The sequence below is a fragment of the Pseudochaenichthys georgianus genome, chromosome 17, assembly GCF_902827115.2.
Source record: "Pseudochaenichthys georgianus chromosome 17, fPseGeo1.2, whole genome shotgun sequence".
Classification (NCBI taxonomy): Eukaryota; Metazoa; Chordata; class Actinopteri; order Perciformes; family Channichthyidae; genus Pseudochaenichthys; species Pseudochaenichthys georgianus.
This window is the reverse complement of record NC_047519.1, coordinates 31,649,442-31,668,719: the sequence shown is the minus strand read 5'-3', so window position 1 is coordinate 31,668,719 and position 19,278 is coordinate 31,649,442. Positions and strand designations below refer to the sequence as shown.

General features: G+C 41.7%; 1 protein-coding gene across 3 annotated transcripts; it reads right to left on the bottom strand.

Moving 5' to 3' along the window:
- Positions 1 to 379: 379 nt before the first annotated feature.
- Positions 380 to 18,656, bottom strand: LOC117462391 (AP-1 complex subunit mu-1). Of its 3 annotated transcripts, none has more exons than XM_034104606.2 (12): positions 18,451 to 18,656; positions 16,702 to 16,858; positions 16,513 to 16,580; positions 16,267 to 16,397; positions 15,131 to 15,278; positions 14,823 to 14,949; positions 13,815 to 13,960; positions 8,953 to 9,024; positions 8,563 to 8,721; positions 8,206 to 8,331; positions 1,538 to 1,613; positions 380 to 1,151 (listed from the first exon to the last, which is right to left on the bottom strand). In XM_034104606.2, the coding sequence occupies exons 1-12, from the start codon at positions 18,490 to 18,492 to the stop codon at positions 1,129 to 1,131; spliced, it is 1,275 nt and encodes a 424-aa protein (XP_033960497.1). In that variant the 5' UTR covers positions 18,493 to 18,656; the 3' UTR covers positions 380 to 1,128. The 3 variants fall into 3 exon arrangements, with proteins under 3 accessions (XP_033960497.1, XP_033960499.1, XP_033960500.1); XM_034104608.2 differs by having other exon boundaries at positions 13,815 to 13,957; XM_034104609.2 differs by having other exon boundaries at positions 13,815 to 13,954.
- Positions 18,657 to 19,278: the final 622 nt, after the last annotated feature.

Here is a 19,278-nt window from a genome sequence, read left to right as displayed (position 1 = left end):
CAATAGCTCGCCTGTGCAGGTCCATCCTACTTTTCTCTCCAGCATGTCTGCGACCGCTGACCACAGCTTGAGTCACATCCTTCCCTGCTTCCCTGCGTGTTTACGGAGTGCCGGCCGGCGCTCAATCGCCTATGATTTCACGGGCCTTCAGTATTAAGAGTCAGTGTTTGCAAAGACCTCCAGGACGGGATGGAAAGAACCATCCAGGGTTTGCGACAAACCACAAGCGTGATACAGGAAACCCCCTCCTCTGCCTCTCTCTCTGCAGAGTTTTCCACTCCATTCAGCATTCCTCTTTGTGGGACAGGTGCTCGCAGACGACAGCTAACTGTGATGACTGCAGTGACATCACACACAAAATGACGCAGGGCAGCGATGGAACAGTTTTCTCTAAATAGACATTTAATGATTTAAAATGTGTGGCTACAGACGGGGAGAAGGGGAACATGTTTTGGGGATGGAAAAGAGGGATTTTTAACTGGTACTCTGTTGACCGCGCGACATAAACTTCATATTTTCTGCAAAGCTGAACGGCAGAGGAGGCAAACGGATGAAAAGCAAAACAGCCGTGCTCTGCTGGCATGTATCAATGGCATCACATTGAGGTGATACAAAAAAGAAGCATTTAAATGTACAATCGTTGAACATATAACACTGAAGTTCATTAACATGTAACAAATATATACAGATAATCAACAAATAGGGATTGTGGCAGAACGAAGCAGCTTCATGTCAAACTCGGATTGAAAGAGTGTTATTGTGATGACCGGAACTTTGAAAGAAAAATGTGTAACATACTCTTTAAACCTTTTGACCCATTGTGAAGGATTGTGTGCGTCTCTCTGCTGTGTGTGTTGGATGTAAACATTACTCCTGCTCTTCTTGGCCTTGCTCACATTACGAGCCACAGTAGTAACACATAATCATTGTTTCTCTTTATTTTAAACTGAAGGCTGCATCTAATATTTGCACTGATCGGAAATCAATAAAACTTTAACAAATACAAAAACTAAACAAAAGAAAGAAAGTCCTGTGGTCTCATGACTGACACCTGCCATTGATAGCGCATTAGCGGCCCCTCTCCGCCCCCTCTGATTTCCACCTGCCTACTGCCGGCGGAGGCGCTGCCTACTGGGTCCGGAGCTGGTAATCTGAGGAGGAAATGGACAAAGACTTAATCAAATGTACAAAAGAAAAAGAGAGAATCGGAGAGAAATCAAGTGTCGGCAGCTGAAGCTTTCCACCCAGAATGAATGGAATACAAAGGAAATGAGATGAGGATGTTTGGCAATTAGTGGCAACATTAGCAAAAAGACCAGCATGTGCAACCTTCGTAAATCGCTGTTAAGATCAGGGAAGCACAACAAAAAAAAAAAAGTCAATTTCTCACATTTTGCAGGACGTTGCCACATTGCCTCATGTTCTACACTGTATCCCCTTTTCATAGAACCGCACCGGCTGGTTCCCACCACATTGCACTGCCTTGCCCAACTGTTGCCTAAGATCTGCACATATGGGCACTGAACTCTTCACCTACCTCCATTTTGGGTGATGTAGCGCACCCACGGCAGGGCCTGGTATCCACTCTTCTCAATGATCTTCAGGTAGCGCACCTGAGGAGGGAAAACAAAGGGTTATGAACGAGAGGAACAAGTGTCTAGACTTTTATTCAAACACTAAATTCAAGCTGTTTTTAGGTTAGCACTTCATTGCATGAGATGACGCAAGTTGCTGCAATGCAGTGTGTTCTCAGGGTGCATTCACACCTAATAGTCCGCTCTCTGGTGCGCACCGACCACAGTTTGTTACTTTGTTTCATTTTTCAGAAGGTTCGGTTTGCTTCACACGGGCAAAACTCAAGCGGACTATAAACTTTAAACACAAGTCATGTGCACGGAAATGCTGTTCAACCATTGGTCAGACATTAAGGGGGTAAAAACGCAAATCCCGGCCATTTCTACCGGAGCCTCCGCCATGGAGCATCGGCACTCGGCAGGTTATTCTCATGCTGCTGTTAGTCTGGAGATCAACAGACACTAGCGGCCCGCGCATATGATTATATAATCAGACAACGTCCGTTAAAAAACATTATAACACATATAATGAGACGTTCTGCAGTAAGGAGGGGCGTTTCACCGACGACAGGTGTTCTTACTTTTATGTAGTTGGCGGAGAAACAACCGCGGAAGTCTTTCAAGACATCCGCGGTTGTTTAGTTAAAGAGTGAAGCAGAATTAAGTGTTGAACAGTGTCGTGTAAAGTAAAAATGCTCCAACTACATACAATTAAGAACACCTGTCGTCGGTGAAACGGACGTTTTTTAACGGACGTTGTCTGATTATATAATCATATGCGCGGGCCGCTAGTGTCTGTTGATCTCCAGACTAACATCAGCATGAGAATAACCTGCCGAGTGCCGATGCTCCATGGCGGAGGCTCCGGGAGAAATGGTCGGGATTTGCGTTTGTACCCCCTTAATGTCTGACCAATGGTTGAACAGCATTTCCGTGCACATGACTTGTGTTTAAAGTTTATAGTCCGTTTGAGTTTTGCCGTGTGAACGCAAACCGAACCTTCTGAAAATGAAACAAAGTAACAAACTGTGGTCTGGTGCGCACCGGAGAGCGGACTATTAGGTGTGAATGCACCCTTAGTGTAAGTCATTTGTTGAAGTTATTTGCCAAGGTAAAACTAACTTAACCTAAACATGTTCCATCTGTAGTCTAAATGCATTGCATGCAGGGTCACAGAGGTCTGGGGCCCCTCCCAGCATGCACTGGGAGAGCCAGGAAAGAGGTTGCCAGTCGATCACTGGGCTTACACATACAGACAAACCAAAATATAAATACGTTCCCAACAACGGAAAATGTGAGCAAACAATTTATGGACTTTTAGCTGCAAGTCTTTGCTCTGTGGAAAAACAAAAATGGATTGACTGCACACAGGCACACGGAGAAAAGCAAACAATATCCATAAAGGGACCCCAAATAACTGGCTACAACGCAGTTGTACCTCAAGTTGTACCTCATTCTAAGCAGGTTTTGAGTATTTAGTGTGTTTAAAGTTTAAACAAAAATATCTAAGAGGGGTTGGAGCATTGTGCAGTTTAATTGTCTATGAAATAGTATACTTATTCATTATTTTTTACTTCTGAGGCGTACATATCCCTGCAAAGGACCTTTCTATTATTAATAGCTAATACTCAATATTAAAAGTCACATTTTCCAGGGGCATAGGCCTTTACGCATGCAGAAAGCTGTAGTAAGAGTGGTGTTGTTGATGAGGAAGTTGGCAGTAGTAAAAGTCACACTAAGAAGAGGGAAGCAGATACAGAACAGCTTTCAAGGCACACACAAAGCCAATTTACATAACTGTTTTTCGGGGGCCTCGATGTGAAAAAAAAAATGCACATCAGCATTATCAAGATACAACTTTCACAAGCCATGAACCGATATTTCGCCAACCCAATGTTACGACAGAGCTGAATTACGAGAAGATGTGCTCAAAATATCCTGTCATCCTGTGCGACATGATAGCACATTGGGTTTTACCAGTCATGTGGGAGAAAACTGTTCAAACTTATCTCACTGTAACAATCTGTCCATGGTGGGAAGATGTAAAGCAACATTTATTCTAAAATCCTTTCCAGCAATTCACCATATTTAAACTGAACTTGCTTTCTGTGTTAAATCATTCATCTTGTCATCTATGTTGTGCAATTTAGCTTAACAATGTGTTACTTTTTTTAAAACCCTACTATTTTTTCCAATGATGTACTTATGTTTATATTCTAACTAATGTGTGCTTGTCTTTTTATCTAATGTGCAACGCTACCTTTTATTTTTTAATGCCTTTTATCTGCACTGTACCTTTGCTGCTGTGTCGCCATAAAGTGTGGCAGCAATAAGTCACTGCGCACTACAAAAAGAAAATGACAGACATACATCCATCCTTCAGTGTGCTCCTTTAGGAATATCCTTCCCACAACATTCCTGCATATTTGCTAAATAAAGAATAAATACAAAGTCCTGTGAACAAAAAATCAGCAGGAGTGCAAGCACGGACATTTTAAGGGCTGACAGGACCCCTCTCTGCGAGCCGTGCCGTGCCTCCTCTCCATCACGCCGGTTCCCAGCCGAGAGCCGGACAGACACGGCAGGACTCTGTGGGCCGCCTTGTTATTACCTTCCACTACAGAGTGAGGTCGGAGAGAGCGACCGCGCGGCCACCAGACACATGACGACAAACACATAGACTCGGGATCACAGAGTCTGCCGGCACAGCACTTCTCCCTGAAGTCGGCGGCCAACGTGCCGTCGAGCTGACCGTGGGTACGCAGTCAGCAAAACGGCATCAAAAGCCATCCCTCCGCAAAATATCATTATGGCTTGTAAGATGAGAAGGGGAAAAGGAGGATGTTTGCTGTATCTCGTTTGGTAAGTACAGACTACATGTGTGGTCTGGATTCTTAAAGCATTTAGGAGAAGTTTGTCCCAAAAAGCTGCATGTCTCGGTGTTCCTCAGCATCACCTAAAGACAGGAGATTTGGAAAACACTTTTATTTGAACTGAAAAGTGTTGGGCTACTCCATTTCTAGTTAAATGTCTTACAGTTCTGTGCATCACACACACTTCACATGTGCTCTCCACTACACTTTGTGGTGGAGTTAAGAGGAACTTTCTCATGCTTTGATATTTACATGCGTCTAATTAAGCTTCACGGCCTCTTCTCACACGTACGAGTGGTGCTCCTGGCTGCATTAGAGCCTGAGAGCCAGTCTGCCCTGTAATAAAGAAAAGGTTAAGGGCCCAGTGCAGCCGTTTGATGGGAATATGGCTCTTAAAATGTTGCCTCTGAGACGGTGGGCGCACCACAGTGTGATTGCAAACACAGAGTTTGTATGCATTTGGCTTGACAGACAGATAAACCGTGGAGACCTGCAACAACATGGGAACTAGTGAACAGCTCAAACTACAGCAAACGTATTTTAGATTGAACCCGGTGAAAAACATTATATGGCATCTCAAATTAGTTTTGTTTTTTTTTACTAAAAATGAAATTTAGGGCCTAAACCTTACATGTTCATATCAACTGTAGTTAAGTTGTCACATGTTTTTATGACCTTAATAAAACATCTCCCCATGGAGCAATGGAGTTTAAGAATATGAAGATGTCTTGGCTTCCAAGAAGATACAGATTTAACATAAATCAATCTTGACATTTATCCAGGTTTTTATCAAGGAAGCTATCAATTAAATTGATTCTCTGTTGTTTATTACATAGGTTTAATTTGTTTTATTTAGGTTTGTCTAGTCAGAGGTGGGAAGTACATTTACTCAAGTACTGTAGTTAAGTACGATTTTGAGATACTTGTACTTCACTTTAGTATGTCCATGTTTTGCTACTTTGTATTTCTACTCCACTACAATCCGAGGAAAATCCTGTACTTTTACTCCACTACATGTATTTCATTAAAAAAGTGTTAGTTCATTTACAGATTTGTATTAATGATGTGAAATATAATCAACTCTTAAATAAGACTTTAGTCACACCTGGAGTGAATTCACAATCTACTGCAGTATACAGTTATTAAAGCTAGCTGCGCCTTTACCAGCTTTAATAACACTTTAATGATCAATAATAACAATTAAAACATATTATTCTGAAATGTACCATCTGCATAATAAGTACTTTTACTTTTGGTACTTTAAGTATATTTTGATGCCAATACTTTTAATAAATGTATATACGTTTGAATAACTTAACCTTGAGTAACAGAGTATTCCTACACGCTGGTACTTCTACTTTAACTCAAGTACAAGATGTGAGTACTTCTCCCCCTCTGGTTCTCGTCGGCCTAATCGACAGAATGAGCATTAAAAGGTCAACAGGTCTGATGTCTTGGCATGTTTGTTTGAAATCATCTTATATTAATGTGGTTATTTTTTCCGCCGATTACCACTAAGCACATTTCTGCTCAAAGGGTGTGTCGAGATTGAGGGGAACAGAAAAATACTCAGCTTTCTTGTGTTTGAATACAAGCAAGCAATGGTTTGTTGAAAACCACAAAAAGAGGATCTATCGACCAAACAGATGAGCAAGTCAGATCCAGTTCTACAGTGATGACGTTGTGGATCATTTTCTGTTTTCATATTAACTTGAGTTTAATTCACTTATCTATTATTTTTGATTATGTTGAGCCAAATATCTAATAAATGGCTATTTTCCAAAACACAGAGGTGTGAGTTGCTTAAAGTGCACAATAAATATCAAAGAAAAGCCATAATTGTACATTATGACCAACTTGAAGCTTTAATAAATATATTATTGAGAATATTGAGAACATTTTATTTATATTAGTGCACAATAATTGCAAAAAGCTACCCCGGATCCCCAAAGAAAGCAATGTAACAAGATTTTTATAAACTCATCAGTAGAAATATCATTCATAAACAAAACTAAACCTTAATTTAAAAAGTACTATTACTGGAATGTTGGACATGTGTTTATCTCATGGGTATGAACAAGACATGTGACACCTCCAGTTGTGTCGGCACTATGACTGGATGCACTTTCTTTTATTCCAGCATCGCTTCATTCTTGGATTGGAAATATGGAAGAGGCAAAAAGAGATGAGTTCTGACAGCTGCCAAATTAAAATGGCCAAAACGCATGTTCTGCCAAACACCACCCCAATTAAAAGTATCACATATTTCAATTATCTTGGGTTCAAGCTTCTCGTTTCCGAGTGGGCTGCGTAATGTCCATACGACTTAATGAGGTTTCATTAAATATCATCATAGGAAATGTGGAGAAGCTGGAAAATATGACTTTTTCTATGAGCTTTGTACAGAGCGCAGGGATAACGTTAAGAAGTAGATACAGTGTGTTTAACGGAGAGATTCAGGCCTCAATCAGCTACAACACATTTAAAGAGCTTAATGTTAAACAAATAAGCCATTTTTTATTAAAGTAACAGTTTATATTCAATGTACTAATTCTTACTGTTATAAACCATGACTGCTCAATAACAAGTTACTTTACAAATACTTATTTTATTGTTATTTCTTGAAGTTATTACTCAGTTCTGCTTATGAAGCTTAACCTACCATGACCATATTCTGCAAATGATTTGAGGCAGTGACATGCATTACTCGTCTTACGTCCCTTAAAACCTGGCATTTTATTTAAAGCACTGTTTTTTACAACTTGTGGATTTAGCATCACATCTTGCTTTCAAAAAAATGCAACACAATGTCAGACAGGTTGGGGTTATTGTAACACTGAGGGAGATGTATGTAAATGTACCTATGGAAAACTAAACGTTTGTTTTTTGGGCAATAATATATTATTTTCAAATGGAGTTTGTCAAGCTGCCATTGTTTCCTCACATCAGGACACGGAAAACTTAATTTTGTGTTTCTGTGGTGCAACACGTATAATCACAGGACAACTGTGATTATACAGTCAGAGCAGCCCATCTGTGTAAGTCTGCGGTCAGAAAGTTTTCATTCAGACATGAAGAAAAACATTAGCTTCTCTCTTAGTGTCACGGGAATCACAATCAAATTCCAATGAATCTACTTACCTCTAAATAAGAATGACATTTTCTATCATTGTGTTTAACACAAATGCAGAGGCCAGTGTAAACTGGTGAGCAGCTGCTTTACAGTAAGAAAGAGAGAAGCGCCGTTTAAAAGTGCCCTGACTGCCCCCTCTGGCCAAAAACAGGATGCAAATTGCTTAAATTCTTTCTCTAGAGACATCGTTTGTATGAGAGACAGGGCTATACATTATAGATCCAGGATGACAAGGAAACGACTGACAACCGCAAGATGTGTGCACGATGCAGGCCTTTGTGATGGTAACACAGCAGGTGCGAATGCAGTAGCATTTGTTTGCACCTGCTCCCAGATGGTTTACTCTATAGGAATGAAGACTTGGTTAGGATTAGGGTTAGGGTTAGGCATGTGTTGGTTATGGTTAAGGTTAGGATAAGTCTCCAGGAAATGCATGTAATGTCCCCTGAAGTAAGTGTCTGTCTGTCTGTCTGTCTGTCTGTCTGTCTGTCTGTCTGTCTGTCTGTCTGTCTGTCTGTCTGTCTGTCTGTCTGTCTGTCTGTCTGTCTGTCTGTCTGTCTGTCTGTCTGTCTGTCTGTCTGTGTGTGTGTGTGTGTGTGTGTGTGTGTGTGTGTGTGTGATGTACCTGGATGCCGGAGGTGGTGAAGTATGGGATCTCAAACTTGACACTAATTGGTGGCTTCCCCTCCTTGTCTTCAGCCTCTACGCTCGGCAGACCAAAGTGGGCTCGCATCAAATACTCCTTTCCACCCTGTGAGAAAACAAAGCAGAAACTCTATCAAACAACACTCTGGAAACCTCTCGTGTTTAACACTAAAAGGAATGACTTAATATAAACAGTAGAACATCTGACATGTTTCTCCACCATGAAGTCACGAAAACATCCAAACTAAGTTCTTACGGTATTGCATAAAAACCCAGACATAACATCAGTCATTTTTAACCCTCTGTATGATACTGATGAGTCATGATTTCAGCTCACAGGGAAGGACTTGATTGACCAGACGATCTCGCTGTTCTCAGGCACCCATTTCACGCTGCCCACTGTGGTCTTGAATTTGGGTGAGTCAGCGTCCGTTGGCACAGGAATGTGGATCTCCACGTTGTTGGCTGTGGAACGCCTCTTGAACTGACTCTTCGCCTGAGCGGAGAAACAAGAAAGTCAAGTTTAACACGGTGCCCCGCCTGAACAGGGCTTTAATTATAATTAATTATAACCTAATTATAGTATTAAATAAGTACAAACATGCCGTGACCCAGTGTGAACTGCATTACTGTCAAATAACTATCTTCTCTCCAAATAATTATAGCACAAAGGTTTGACAACAATAAAGATGTTGCTCTAAATGACATGAGTGCAAAAGTGACCTGCCTTGATCATGTATTCGATACGACTGTGGGAGTGCTTCTCAATGACGGACTCAATCCAGATCAAAGGCTTCACCTGAAGATATAAAACACACGTGTTATCAAAAATAGTTTTAAGAGGCTTTAGTACAGTCCACATGCATGCAAGTTCAAATATCATGTGACACTGTCACCACCTGGTGGAGAGCAGACGTTACTACAACTTTTTACTTTTTTAAACTTAAAGGTCCCATGTCATGCTTTTCCGGTTATTACCCGTCCCCTTGTGTGTTATGAAGGTTTTTATGCATGTAAACGGTCTGCAGTCACAAACCCTCAAAGTACACCCTGTAGCGAGTAAAAAAAAAGGAAAATTGCACAATATAAATCTATTCTAGTAGACCTCAACAATGGAATTATGATCAGTAGAAATGGCCATGACATGATTTAAGACCACAGAACGTTTTTTAAATAGATGTCACCAAATACTTCTGAGATTTCATATCAAAAATATAAAACAAAAAATGATATAAAAAGATAGTACAAATCTACTTCCCACGCATTTGTAAGACTTTAAAAAAAAAAGAAAAAGGTAAGGCCTTATTTTTTAAATCCAAAAGTGATGGATTTAAAGATTTTTTTATGAATCTGTGGAAACCCAGCCAATGGTCAAATTTGTGGTCAAAACAGTTGTTGTGCTCTCAGTGTTGTAAAGAGAATTAAGGGGAAAACACACATTGCACAACATTGGGGGGGGGGGGGTCACCGGATAGCCTGTGTAGTTTTGCAACTTGTGCCAAGAGTATGGACAGACAGTATGAAACTGGCCTAGACAACATTTTTGAATTAAATACTGATAATGATATTAGGGAAGTGCAAAAAACCTGACAACAATAAATCAGTCGATCAGAAGAAGAACTAATCGTTGAAAATAAATAACAATCTTTATCCAATCAATGGGTGTCTATTTCATAATAGCGACCAGGATACAAACAGATATTTTACAGTTTAATGAGAACTATGTAACTTCTTTGTTGTGTTTGATGCCACTCTGCTTTGTTATTGTTTGTTGTTTGTTGTTTGGTCTGGGGAAAGAGGCGTTATAACAGGTAACAAGCAACTCCAAGTCATACGATTTATTTTATGAAGAAAACCAGGAACTAAATGTTTCAATGTGGTTGGTCACTCAAAGACAGGCTTCTTTGGAAGCACATTACATTGTTGCTACAACGACAGAGTACTACTTCCCTTCCCACAAGCTTACTGGCAGTCCTGTTGTGAAACATTTATTGAAAATGTGATGCTGATTTAAACTTTTTAACCTAAAGTGCTTGTTGATAGCCTTTCCCTTTTTCTCTTTGCATATGATAATACAATGACTATCATGAGTAAGCTGGTTATTCTTTTAGAAATGTCCCCTCTTTCAGAAAAGGCAGGTTTGGCCGAGATGTCATTGCTTTCATTATTTCCAGGTGAGAAGTGTTCTGTATAAATATGTATATAATATATATATACTAACTGACTGTGCCTTCAAACACAGTTGTAAGTATCATGACCAGTGTTGGGTAACGTAACTACTTTTGCCGGGTAAAAAGTAGTGTAACGCGCTACTACGGAACATTTGGTAACGTAAAGTAGTTTCTTCTTCAATTCGCCGCAACGTTACTTTTCCCAGGGACGAGTGACAGTGACACTGCCTACTCAGCTGTGGGCTTACGCATTAGGCACGAGCTCTCATTCCAAACACTGTACGTGATAGAGGCTGGCCGCTGGTGGTGGTATGACGACTGAAGAGCAGTGATGGCAAGCGAGAAGCAGGCGCAGCCACCGCTAACATTCGAGGGATGGAGGTATTCCCATTACTTCGAACTTGTTGAAACTAAGGGGAAAAATGTGAGTGTAAGGTGTACGTTGTGCCCTGGCCAGAAACTTGTGTCCACTGCCGTTAACTCCACTGCCAACCTCACCAAGCATTTGAAAAGAAAACATGCTAGCATGAAGCTAGTAGCTCAAGATCCCCGGGGAAATGATGATATTTCGAGTCCAAGCCTATTTAGTAGCCTATTGATATGATTTGCACTAGCTTTGCACTTATTTTGGGGCTAGCCTGTAACCCTTAATGATTATTATTTTATTTTGATATTGTTTGATATTATTGTTTAGTGGTGGTGTTGACGCCTATAGCCCAATGTTTTGTTAAGTGCTCTGTGGCATTTTTTTATAATAAAGAGCACAAAAGACATATCTGTTATGTCCTCCATAGTAGAACTTTATGTAAGCCTACATATTTAGGAACGGAGATGGGGTTCTGCCCAAAGTCGAGCAACATAAAAGTAACGTAAAAGTAACGAGTAACGTAAAAAGTTACTTTCCTTGGAGGGTCCATCCATCCATCTTCTCCCGCTTATCCGTGGTCGGGTCGCGGGGGTAGCAGTTCCAGCAGAGAGCCCCAAACTTTCTTTTCCCTGGCGACATCAACCAGCTCTGACTGGGGGATCCCAAGGCGCTCCCAGGCCAGAGAAGAGATATAATCCCTCCACCTGGTCCTAGGTCTACCCCTTGGTCTCTTCCCAGCTGGACGTGCCTGGAACACCTCCCTAGGGAGGCGCCCAGGTGGCATCCTAACTAGGTGCCCGAACCACCTCAACTGGCTTCTTTCGACGCGAAGGAGGAGCGGCTCAACTCCGAGTCCCTCCCTGATGACCGAACTTCTCACCTTATCTCTAAGGGAGACACCAGCCACCCGGCGGAGGAAACCCATCTCGGCCGCTTGTATCCGCGATCTCGTTCTTTCGGTCATGACCCATCCTTCATGACCATAGGTGAGGGTAGGAACGAAAATGGCCCGGTAGACAGAGAGCTTTGCCTTCTGACTCAGCTCCCTTTTCATCACAACAGTGCGGTAAAGCGACTGCAATACCGCTCCCGCTGCTCCGATTCTCCGGCCCATCTCACGCTCCATTGTTCCCTCACTCGAGAACAAGACCCCGAGATACTTGAACTCCTTCACTTGGGGTAAGGACTCATTCCCTACTTGGAGTGGACAGTCCATCGGTTTCCTGCTGAGAACCATGGCCTCAGATTTGGAGGTGCTGATCCTCATCCCAGCCGCTTCACACTCGGTTGCGAACCGATCCAGTGAGTGCTGAAGGTCGCAGACCGATGAAGCCATCAGAACCACATCATCTGCAAAAAGCAGTGGTGCAATCCTTACTCCACCGAACTGCAGACCCCCCCCCCCACGACTACGCCTCGAAATCCGATCCATGTATATTACAAACAGGATTGGTGACAAAGCGCAGCCCTGGCGGAGGCCAACCCTCACCGGAAATGGGTCCGACTTACTGCCGAGGACCCGGACACAGCTCTCGCTTTGGGAGTACAGAGATTGGATGGCCCTGAGTAGAGACCCCCTCACCCCATACTCCCGCAGCACCTCCCACAGTAACTCCCTGGGAACCCGGTCATACGCCTTCTCCAAGTCTACAAAACACATGTAGACCGGATAAGCGTACTCCCAGGCCCCCTCCAGGATCCTTGCGAGAGTAAAAAGCTGATCCGTCGTTCCACGACCAGGACGGAATCCGCATTGTTCCTCCTCAATCTGAGGTTCGACAATCGGCCTGACCCTCCTTTCAAGTACCTTGGAGTAAACTTTCCCGGGGAGGCTGAGTAGTGTGATGCCTCTGTAATTGGCACACACCCTCTGATCCCCCTTTTTGAAAAGGGGGACCACCACCCCGGTCTGCCACTCCTTCGGCACTGTTTCCGACTTCCACGCAACGTTGATGAGACGTGTCAACCATGACAGTCCCTCAACACCCAGAGCCTTCAGCATTTCCGGGCGGATCTCATCCACCCCCGGGGCTTTGCCACTGTGGAGTTGTTTAACGACCTCAGTGACCTCCCACCGGGAGATTGGTGTTGATCCCCCGTCATACTCCAGCTCTGCCTCTAACATAGAGGGCGGAGTTGTCGGGTTCAGGAGTTCCTCAAAGTGTTCCTTCCAACGCCCCAACACTCCATCAGTTGAGGTCAACAACGTCCCATCCTTACTGTACACAGCTTGGATGGTTCCCTGCTTCCCCCTCCTGAGGTGTCGGACAGTTTTCCAGAACAACTTTGGTGCCGCCCGAAAGTCCTTCTCCATGTCTTCTCCGAACTTCTCCCACACCCGCTGCTTTGCCTCGGCCACGGATGAGGCTGCTGCCCTTCGGGCCTGTCGGTACCTTGCAACTGCCTCGGGAGTCCCCCGGGATAACAAATCCCTGAAGGCCTCCTTCTTCAGTCGGACGGCTTCCCTGACCACCGGTGTCCACCAGGAGGTTCGAGGGTTACCGCCCCTTGAGGCACCTAAGACCTTGAGACCACAGCTCCTTGGAGGGTAACTAAGTAAAGTAAGGGATTACTTTTTTAAAGAAGTAACGAGCAAACACTACTTTTTAAAAGTAACTTCCCAACACTGATCATGACTCAATATAAGCTTTGAAAAGGCCAATTTAGGTTTCTTAAATATTACCGACAAACCAGGGGGAGACTGGCTGTCAGGAATAACAAGAGTCATCCTGGTATGCTGCTTCACAATTGTGAAAATAAATAAATATGAAACATGAAATACTACATTTAGTCATCATAGTTTATCTACTATGGACTTATATTCTATAAACTCACAGATTTAATTTGACGTAGTAAAGAAGGTTGACATGTTACAAGCTTAACTTGAGAAATGTGCCTTGTACTTGATTCATGTGTTGCTTTGCTGGCTTGTAAGGCATGCAGGACAATGTATTATATTCACAAACAAGTACCAGCTTGTGGAGGGATTTGCTGCTTGGCGAGATCTATTGGTCCTGCTGGTGGATTACAGTGGGGATCTAGAGTACTCACGTGAGTGTTGAGGCGGTAGGACATGAGTTCAAACTCTCCATCGGGAGGAATGAAGGAGATGGTGCGGTCGTTCTCAAAGCGAGATAGACGGACACACTGGTGAAACTTCACATCCTCTAGCTCTACAGATTTACTCTTTCCTCCTCCAAGAAAACATAAGAGAGAATAGTGAAAGGACAAAAAAATAAGAATACTGCATGGCATGAAAATACAAAAGTTATGCAGACTTCATATTTTTGGGCTTCTAACCATTGTGTTTTTCCAATAAGCATGAGGTAGTATATGATGTAGGACAGGGGTGTCCAAACTACGGCCCGGGGGCCAAATGCGGCCCGCAGACCATTTTGAAACGGCCCTCACTCAGCAAATTAAAAAAGTATAATGACTTAAGAATAATAAACTTCTGCTTGTCTTATATTGTACTTCTTAAATATATATGTTCAAATATATTACACAGTATTCATGTGTTAATAGGCCCAATTTTCAAATAAATCCAGTCGATTAAAGTTGAAAATATGTTCTAACAAATCTAAGTTGATAAGAAAAAAGCCCAATAACAAATTAACATAACATTGAAATCTACCCTTCATATTTCCTCTTATTATAAGCAATCTGAAGCTCCCGTTTTAGGGATTAGCTGCCAACAAAATAAATGAAACCCTCTGGAGAGCTGTGAGCTGTTTTTTTCTTAAAGCATTTTCAAGTATCAAGAATAATTGACCTACATTGGATTGACTTTTCCAACTTATAACAGAACTTATGAGGCAAAATACCTCTAGTGAGTGGCCCAGCCCTTCTTATATATTTCTGTATGTGGCCCTCTGTGAAAAAGGTTTGGACACCCCTGATGTAGGACAAAGTGTACCAGGATGAACGGTGCAACTGTCACTACTATAGTTGGAAAGGGTCATTCATCGTCATCACATGGTCCATCAGGCAGCTCCTCCCACATCCCAAATCATGTGTTAACACAATATGACCAAAGTCTGTAGCTAGGAAATTACTCACTTCCAGTATTTTCAAACAGAACCTTGTCATTAAGGCCGAGCCGCAACTCAGGCATTCCCGACAGGAAGACACGCATCTTGATGGAGCCGACGATCTCACTACGCAGAACATTGCCATTGGCACTAACCTGTAAATAACGAGATTACAATGTCACAAAAGAAAACGTAAAGAAAGCTCTCACAGCAGCCAACAGAAAATACAGCACGATCAGCGAGCTGTTGTTGTGACGCACAAAGGGAGGAAGTTTACAATCACTGTGACTGGCATTCCTTAAGCAACACTGCACTTCTAAAACAAGGAGTCCGTACCAGGAGGTTGACTGACTCGATGACGTCCAGGAAGACCTCGTTCTTCCTGTACTTGATGCCCTCTGACCTCCAGGAGACAGCGTTGGTGACTGTGGCGGGGGGGCGTGGGGCGCCGGTGTCTAGCTTGTGTCCCTCCTGGGTTATGTATCTGAGAGACAAAAATGTAAACACTGAGGCAAAATAGAGAAAAGAGGAAATAGACCGTCTGCAGAGGCAAGTTCTCAGAAAGCATCAAAGGAGCACAGAGAGTGTCCTGGTCACGAAGGGGAGGATGGTCTGACTTATAGCTGAACTTGGACCAGTTGGGGGAAGTCCAGAGTTAGCTTGCTACATGTCTTCTAATCAAACGGTCATTTACAGTACTATATGCTGAGTAAAGTAAGCTCCTCTTGACTTGATGATTTTTTTTAACGACCTGCACGCCTCCAGGACCCTGAGGCGGGCAGGGAAGATAGTGGCCGACCCCTCCCACCCTGGACACAAACTGTTCACCCCCCTCCCCTCTGGCAGGAGGCTGCGCTCCATCGGGACCAGAACCTCTCGCCACCTAAACAGTTTCTTCCCCTCCGCTACCGGCCTCTAAACAAGGCCCGGCCCCCCCACTGACACTTTACCTCAGCCACAACGTAGTCTCTATATGCATTACATTAATGCACACAATGTTCAAATACTGCTTACTGCACATATTCTATAATTCACTGCATTCCATTTCGCTGTAAATTAAAGATTTTGTTTTATATTAGATTTTTTGTTTTATATGGAGATGTTTTGTTTTATATCTTATGTATACACCATGACATCAAGTCGAATTCCTCGTATGTGTGAACCTACCTGGCAATAAACCTGTTTCTGATTATACCACAGCTGAGAAAAGCTGTCTGGAAAAGCTGATTTATTTAGTTTCTTCCTGATGTTCCCTGATCATTTGGCCCAAAGCTTCTTAACTTTGATAACTAATCAGACATCAATTTGGACTCTTAGGAAGACTCATGAACATTTGTTAGATTTATATACTAGGCAACAATCAACTAAGAATCTCAAGAATAATCAAGAATGGCAGTATTCATATATAATATTTATATAATGAGTGTATGTAAAGGTAATTGCAGTGAGGCTATGGCAAAGAGGATACTCACTCCTGCAGGATTTTGCTGTCGGTAGTCTGAGGATAGCCGAAGTCCATCAGCTCATCCATCAGCTCGTATATGATGACAAAGTTATCTCTGATGCTCTCCTCCTCCAATTCTTTGAAATACTCTGAAAATACCTGAAGAACACAAAAGCTGTTTTATAATCCTGTTCGACGGCTTTATACGTTTTCTTTGTTATCTAATTCTGATGTGAATGTTGTTGATGGTTTTGATTAAAGCATGCAATCCTACCTGGACAATTTTGTACAAGAAGGAGAAGACCAGCGAGACGCTAGCATTTTTCTTAGATGTTGCAACCACTGTTGTGATGTTAAGAATTTTAGCAACAAATGGTGAAAATCAAAGCAGGGTAGAAAACATAATACCAACTGTTAACAAGTTGCTTTGGTCAAATCAGTGTGCAGTGCACCATAAGGATACAGTAGAGGTTATTGTGTTTGATCCACATGAAGCGGACTCCCCCATGGGCCAGGATCGGAGAGAGGGTCCCCTCCTCCTCTTTGTCCATCAGAAGGGTCATGAAGTGCTCGATCTCTGACATGTCCACATCTCCCCGATAATTCCGGCATACCAGGACCTACAATTAAGTTGGAAAACATGTAATTTATGCAGCTTGCAAAAGCAATATTACTGAATGTTAGAAGCAGATGCCGTAGTTAAAAATTGGACATGCAAGAGAGCACTTCTGGAAGTGCTGAAAACATAAAAACTATTATTGATATAAAGTTATAATACTGTAATACTGCTAAGATCAAATATATTGTCATGTGTGTTGTGCTCACTAATGAAAAAATCTCACGTTCACATATGAAGTTATATCCAGTGGTGTAAAGTAATAAGTACATTTACTCAAGTACTGTACTTAAGTACACATTTGAGAGACTTGTACTTCACTCGAGTATTTCTATGTTTTGCTATGTGCTACTTCTACCCTACTACAATTCAGAGGTAAATAGTGTACTTTTACTCCACTACATTTATTTAAAAATGTTAGTTACTTTGCAGATTTGGATATATGTGAAATATAATCAACCCTTAAATCAGACTTCAGTCACACCTGGAGTAAATACACAAGCTACCCTGCAGTGTATACAAAGTCATTAAAACTAGCTGCACCTTTACCAGCTTTGAGAATACTTTAATGCATCAATAGTTATAATCCAAACATAAAATATATTATTCTGAAATGGACCAATCTGCATAATGAGTACGTTTACTTTTGGTACTTTAAGTATATTTGAATGCTGATACTTTTGTGCTTTTACTTGAGTAACATTTTGGTTGCAGGACTTCTACTTGTAACAGAGTATTCCTATTATGTGGTAGTTCTACTTTGAATCAAGTACAAGGTCAAGATCTGAGTACTTCTTCCAAAACTGGTGATCAGTTGCCAAAGGGCGATGTTACCAATATAAACACAATCAAATATATTATCATTGTGTTTTCATTCATGTAGACTCTTTAACCTTAAGTCATCCATCATTAGAAAATATGATGGAAAAAGATGACAACATAGATATGTAGACCTTTATGACATTAATAGAAAGGTTATGTTTTAACTTTTTATGTAATAAACCGAAAGAAAAAAGTAAAATCATCAATTTGTCCTTCAAGTATCTGCTTTGTCTATGATGCTATAGGATGCAAATGTAATGAAAAGCACCTGTTACTTTTACAGTTTTACTCCACTTTAACAGAACTGCAGGTGATGTTAAGCCTGATTCTTATGGCTTTAAATGCAAATCGATTAACAACTGTTACGCCGAATTGACCAGAATACACTCACGGTTGAAAATAAGTTGAAATGATAAGAGTAATATGTATGACATGTTTACAATATAAGCAAAAATGTGTGAAACCGCTGAATTAGGAAGAGAGTTTGACATCCCCTGCTGCTAACAGCTGGTCACCTGTTTGTTTTCTCATCGCTACGTGGCCTAATATTTTCTGTTAAACCATCACATTAAACAGATCTCCATGTTTAGGTGCAATGTAAAGTCGTAAATAAAAGGCCAAACCCTAAACACTGCCTATGAACCTATGCCGATGCAATACCCACTGCTGCAGATCAATACACATCATTATCTGTCAACGAGGAATGTGTTAGCAAAGCTGCTAGCTATGCTAACGACAGGTTAGCAACGTTAGCAGGCTGGACCGTTATCTTACCTTTCCTTTTAAATCCAAGACATACACCGCACTCGCAGACATCTTGAACTAATCTATGCGAGCTTAGTTCAGCTCTTTATTACCGGTATAATGACAATGTTTGATAATAACTATTTAAGGGCTAAAATCAAAGGACAAGCTTTCATTCATAATACTGAAAAAGGGAAAAGCCACCCTTCCCCGTTTGTCACACCATCAATGGATCTAGCGAGCGCCCCCTGTGGAGCGGGAGGAAGTACTGAAACGGCAATGTATTTATTACATAGACATCTGAATGTATAAATGTATCGGTTTAATGGCAAATATTTTTTACAATAAGGCATAAAATAAGACATATAAGTAGTACAATTAGTTCGACTGTCAGTCAGTCACTCAGTTAGTATAATAACAACAGGCTGCATAACATTTACTGTATGTTGTTCTTTTGCTACCATGGCCAACATTAAATTACAGTGACTCAAAGAGGAAAGAGAGCGGGACTGATTTTACCTATACATCCCACTGTCTGTTTTTATTTAATGCTACCAGACATGCTGACCAAGGAGGCCCAGGTATGTAGCTTCTATGTCTTGTCAATGGCTACATCCTTGTTCTCTGTCGAAGCATAACACTACACATTGTACCAGTGGCGTAGCCACCATAGGGCCAGGGTGGGCCCAGGCCCACCCAGTTTACTCATTGGCCCACCCTGGGAAAGCGGTGTCATTTAAAAAAAAAAAAATAATAATAATAATACTTTTTTTTAATCATTTTATTATTATTATAAAAAAAATTATTCACCCATTAAGAATATCCAAGAATTCAAAGTGAAATTCAAGTGAACAAATA